The sequence below is a fragment of the Canis lupus genome, unplaced genomic scaffold (genome assembly GCF_011100685.1).
Source record: "Canis lupus familiaris isolate Mischka breed German Shepherd unplaced genomic scaffold, alternate assembly UU_Cfam_GSD_1.0 chrUn_S1091H1262, whole genome shotgun sequence".
NCBI classification, from domain to species: Eukaryota; Metazoa; Chordata; class Mammalia; order Carnivora; family Canidae; genus Canis; species Canis lupus.
Window position 1 is genome coordinate 22,522 of NW_023329907.1, and position 6,272 is coordinate 28,793.

The 6,272-nt window shown below is 36.8% G+C and overlaps 1 protein-coding gene across 1 annotated transcript; it reads left to right on the forward strand.

Moving 5' to 3' along the window:
- The first annotated feature begins 977 nt into the window (after positions 1-977).
- On the forward strand, positions 978-1,912 carry LOC119878175 (olfactory receptor 6C76-like). Its single transcript, XM_038588892.1, is given in 2 exon segments — positions 978-1,158; positions 1,161-1,912. Coding segments are annotated over 2 exon segments (933 nt in total).
- The last annotated feature ends 4,360 nt before the right edge of the window (positions 1,913-6,272 follow it).

The window sequence follows — 6,272 nt, forward strand, 5'->3', positions numbered from 1 at the left end:
ACAGGCTGTAATTAAATTTCATATAAAGATACCTTTCTTTAAAATTTTAATTCCAATATAGTAAACATATCGTGCCATATTATTTTCAGATGTATAATGCAGTGATTCAACAATTCCATTCATCATCGAGTGCTCAGCATAACAAGAGCATTCCTTAATCCCTATCACCTATTTCACCCATCTCCCCACCTCCCCTCTGGTAACCATCAGATTGTTCCTATAGTTAAGAGTCTGTTTCATGGTTTAGAAAACATCATATTTTTAAAGAATCAAGAATAAAGATAGGAGTCCAAAGGCTCAATTAGTATCTGAAAATAGAATGTATAACGGCTTGAGAAAATATGGGTACTACTTATATAAACTATTTGTTTAATACAAATACAAGTTCAGAATACAACATTAGAATGACCTGATCTCTGAATTTTTGCAATGAAAATGGCAATAAATAAACTGATAGAGGTAGTATTCAGTACTTCCCAAAAAGAACCCTCAGAATTTTCACTAGAAAGTATTAATTAGGGTTGGGTTGATCACTAATTTCCATCAGCAGTAGGAATTTTATGCTCAGAAAAGATGACATAAGAAAAACATAATGTCTTCTATATTTTAGGGGGGAAAAGTGAAGCATGAGAAGAGCTCATGCCCAATGAGTACAGTTCCCATGTAACATTTGTAAACAAAACGGAGGCAGGGTAAACGTGTAGCAGAGAATTAGAGGACATTATTCAGATGTCAATAATCTGACAATCAATCAATAAGATTGATATTAAACACAGAAGGTATACCCATAAAATATATAAAAGAATTGGGGAAAATGAAGAATGTATTTACAGAAGAAAAAATGTTTAAGCTGCGAGGTACTTTTTGTGAAAATAACATTAAGAAAATAGGGGCAGATATTTAAGCTTGTCTAACTGATTTATTATTGTCTGTATTGATTTTCTCAGTAAGATTTGTGAAAGCTCAACCACCCAGAAATGAATAATAGAACATCAGTGACCAACTTCATCCTCCTGGGTCTGACCGACAATCCAGAAATACAGGCTGTAAATTTCCTCTTTCTATTTCTCACCTACGTACTGAGTGTTACTGGAAATCTCACCATCATCATTCTTACCCTGCTGGATTCCCACCTGGAGGCTCCCATGTATTTTTTCCTCTGAATTTCTCCTTAGAAATTTCATTCACTTCTGCCTGTAATCCTAGATTTTTCATCAGCATCGTAACTGGAGACAAATCTATTTCCTATAATGCTTGTGCAGCTCAGCTATTTTTCTTTGTCCTCCTTGGCTAACCAGTTTTTCTTCTGGCTGCTATGTCCTATGATCATTATGCGGCTATCTGCAAGCTTCTACATTATACAACCACCATGAGTAACAAGATTTGCTACCAGCTTGTAGTCAGCTCTTGGGTGGCTGGTTTCTTGGTAATCTTCCCACCACTAGCCATGGGTCTGCAGTTGGATTTCTGTGACTCCAATGTCATTGACCACTTCACCTGTGATTCTGCTCCTTTACTCCAAATGTCTTGCACAGACACAAGTACTCTAGAGCTCATGAGCTTTGTTTTAGCCATACTTACTCTTATGTCCACTTTGATGTTAGTAATTCTCTCCCACTCTTACATCCTTAGAACAATTCTGAAAATCCCTTCAGCTCAACAAAGAAAAAAGGCCTTCTCAACCTGCTCCTCCCATATGATAGTTGTCTCTATCTCTTATGGGAGCTGCATCTTCATGTATGTCAAAACATCAGCAAAGGAAGGGGTTGCTTTGACAAAAGGTGTGGCTATGCTCAGTACCTCTGTTGCTCTCATGCTGAATCCATTTATTTACACTTTAAGGAACCAGCAGGTGAAAGAAGCATTTAAGGACGTTGTGAAAAAGATACTTTTCTCAAAACCATTGATCTGATGTAATTTATAACTAAAATATTGTGAAAAATTTAAAGTGGGAAACCTCAATCAAGCCGACTTTGGATGCTAGAAGAGGGAGCTGGAAGCGGGGAGCCATACCACTCAATATCAACTACAGGAAGAATTGTCAGTCACAGACCTCAGCAGAAAAATGGAGGGCAGGAAACAATAATCAATTACAGGCCCCAAAGAGGAAAGATGTACACTGCTTCTCTAACAATAAATCAACTACTCTTGCAATTCAGCCGGTGAGAGATCATCATCACCCTAAATACTTGCTTTTCTCAATAAACTTTTGTTCAGAGCAACTCTTCCCAACCTCCACCTTCTTCTCCAGAAAATAACATTCTTCTTTGTTGGATTTGCCCATAGCTTTCATGACCCAAACGGTAATTCTCTGTTATTCGTTATTCCCAAATAAACCCATTTTTTTTCTGGTAAAATAACCAGCTGTTTTGTTTTTAAGGTTAATACTATACACACAGCAATTTTGCCGGAGAACCAATAGAAAATTCATTGTTTTACTTCTTCTCTCTTAGTTTTATCACTTCTCAGGAATACAGTTATTTATGGCATTTTGGATTCAGTGTTCCTATATTATAAATTCTCTTTATATGAATTTAAGCACAAAATCATCATGGAATGATCTGTAATGTTTTCCCATGACATAATACAAAGAAATGACTGAATCACTTCTTATATAAATGTATATGCTTCAAGTATTATATATGTGTTGCTATTTATCCCTGCATCATTTATTCAAAAAGCATATGGCATTAGTATTTTTTAGTTATTAAATCATATGTATATTGATTGCCAACATTTATCATAATACCCAGTGCTCATCCCACCAACTGCCCCCCTTAGTGCCCATCACACAGTCACCCCAACCCCCTGCCCACCTCTCCATATATATGTATGTGTGCATATGTATATTATATAAACTCTGTCATTAAGAACAAATTTCATGAGTGAAGAAATTTTTTAATTGGGGTTATTACTTAAAGGAAAGACAATAACATGCAACCATCCTTCTATTAATCATAATAAAGACAACTAGCATCATTTGGTTTGGTAATGAAGCTCTCTAGGGACCTTTACCCAAGCCTGTGGTTTATGAGGATATATAAACATACATCTTAGCCGATAGTATTGTTTTTTCTCTAAATTGTCTCAGTCTAATTTTGATAAGAGTCACCTATTGTAGTATATGGGATTATATTGCTGCCTATCGCACATAAAAAATAAGCCATCTCCCCTTGCTTAAAAAAGAGAGGGAAAGAGTTCTTAGGCAAAGAAAATACCATCCAATTTTACTAGTCAACTTCATTTGGCCTATTGGTTGTATGCAAAGCACACATAACTTTCAGATTAGATAGATTCAGATAAAGGCCAAGTCCACCTAAGGATGCATATTAACAATCTGTAAACGGTGGCATCCTCTTGGTACATTTATTTATGAAAGTGAAATGGAAGCTTTTTGCCTTGTCCAAGTGACATATCTGATCATATTTGGATGCTACCAACCACAATCATACACACACACACACACACACACACACATATACCACAATATAAATTTAATCACTTAAAAATTATTAAGGTGATTAGTGGTTACTAGTGTCTGGTATTTTCAGGTGCCTTGTGGCAAGTAGCCACACTCTTATCATCAGCATACTAAGACACTGAGAAAAATAGGATGATATAGATAATACATATCATTTTCCTTTTTCATTTGTTTGTTCCTTTCTTTTTACCTAGACATGAGGATACATAATGAATCATCCCTTCACCTAAAAGCAACTTTGACAAGTCTAATTGCTATAGACCAAATGTATTTCTACTAAGTTATACTGCTAAATTCTGGCTTCAAAGTATTGTGTGTGTTTTTATGATATGCTTAACTTCCTTTAAATGACTTCTACCAAGCTTATTTAAGCACTCAGTTTCTTGGTTTTATTTTAACTACAAAGTTGCATGAATTTTTATTTTACTGATTTTTTATTTACTTGACGAGCACAAATTAAGTAACCTAAAGCTTATTTCAGGAGCCCAATAAATATTTGATATTATTATATCATATAATCTCTGTTTTTTAGAACACCCTTCATCCCTCAAGTTGAGGAACCATACTCCTTTTTTTTTCATTGGAGTTCAATTTGCCAGCATTTAGCATAACATCCAGTGCTCATCCCACCAAGTGCACCCCTCAGAGCCCATCACACAGTCACTGCAAGCCCCGGCCACCTGCCTTTCCACTACCTCTTGTTCATTTCCCAGATGAAGGCGTCTAAATTTTGTCACCCTCATAGATATTTTCACTCATTTTATCTCCTTTCCTCTTTATTCCCTTTCATTAATTTTTATATTCCCCAAAGAATGAGACCATGTAATGAATGTCATTCTCTGATTGATTTGTTTCACTCAGCATAATACACTCCAGTTCCGTCCATGTCGAAGCAAATGGTGGGTATTTCTCATTTCTAATGGCTGAGGATATTCCATTATACACATAGACCATATCTTCTTTATCCATTCATCTGTCGATGGACATCGAGGCTCCTTCCACAGTTTGGCTATTGTGGACATTGCTGCTAGAAACATCGGGGTGCAGGTGTCGTGGTGTTTCACTACATCTGTAACTTTGGGGTAAATCCCCAGCAGTGCAATTGCTGGGTCGTAGGAGAGATCTATTTTTAACTCTGTGAGGAACCTCCACACAGTTTTCCAGAGTGGGTACACCACTTCACATTCCCACCGACAGGCAAGAGGGTTCCCCCTTTCTCCACATCCTCTCCAACATTTGTTACTTCCTGTTTTGTTACTTTTCACCATTCTCACTACTGTGAGGTGGTATTCATTGTGGATTGATTGTATTTCCCTGATGGCCAGTGATGAGGAGCATTTTCTCATGTGCTTGTTGGCCATGTCTAGGTCTTCCTGTGTGAGATTTCTGTTCATGTATTTTGCCCATTTCATGGTTGGATTGTGTTTCTTTGCAGTTGAGTTTCATAAGTTCTTTAATAGATCTTGGATATTGGTCCTTTAAATAATACGTCATTTGCAAATCTCTTCTCCCATTCTGTAGGTTGTCCTTTAGTTTTGTAGACTGTTTCTTTTGCTGTGCAGAGGCTTCTTATCTTGAAGTCCCAAAAGTTCATTTCTTTTAATAATAAATTTATTTTTTATTGGTGTTCAATTTGCCAACATACAGAATAACACATTCCCACCAACAGTGTAAGAGGGTTCCTTTTTCTCCGCATCCTCTCCAACATTTGTGGTTTCCTGCCTTGTTAATTTTCCCCATTCTCACTGGTGTGAGGTGGTATCTCATTGTGGTTTTGATTTGTATTTCCCTGAAGGCAAGTGATGCAGAGCATTTTCTCATGTGTGTGTTGGCCATGTCTATGTCTTCCTCTGTGAGATTTCTGTTCATGTCTTTTGCCCATTTCATGATTGGATTGTTTGTTTCTTTGCTGTTGAGTTTAATAAGTTCTTTATAGATTTTGGAAACTAGCTCTTTATCTGATACGTCATTTGAGAATATCTTCTCCCATTCTGTAGGTTGTCTTTTAGTTTTGTTGACTGTATCCTTTGCTGTGCAAAAGCTTCTTATCTTGATGAAGTCCCAATAGTTCATTTTTGTTTTTGTTTCTTTTGCCTTCGTGGATGTATCTTGCAAGAAGTTACTGTGGCTGAGTTCAAAAAGTGTGTTGCCTGTGTTCTCCTCTAGGATTTTGATGGAATCTTGTCTCACATTTAGATCTTTCATCCATTTTGAGTTTATCTTTGTGTATGGTGTAAGAGAATGCTCTAGTTTCATTCTTCTACACGTCGAGTTGTCCCCACACCATTTATCGAAGAGACTTTCTTCCAGTGGATAGTCTTTACTGCTTTGTCGAATATTAGTTGACCATAAAGCTGAGGGTCCACTTCTGGGTTCTCTATTCTGTTCCATTGGTCTATTTGTCTGTTTTTGTGCCAGTACAACACTGACTTGATGACCAAGCTTGTAGTACAACCTGAAATCTGGCATTGTGATGCCCCCAACTCTGGGGTCTTTGGGGCTATTGGGGTATTTTCTTGATTCCACACAAATCTTAAGATGATTTGTTCCAACTCTCTGAAGAAAGTCCATGGTATTGTGATAGGGATTGCATTAAACGTGTAAATTGCCCTGGGTACATTGACATTTTCACAATATTAATTCTTTCAATCCAGGAGCATGGAATATTTTTCCATCTCCTTGTGTCTTCCTCAATTTCTTTTAGAAGTGTTCTGTAGTTTTTAGGGTATAGATCCTTTACCTCTTTGGTTAGGTTTACTCCTAGGTATTTTATACCTTTGGGTGCAATTGT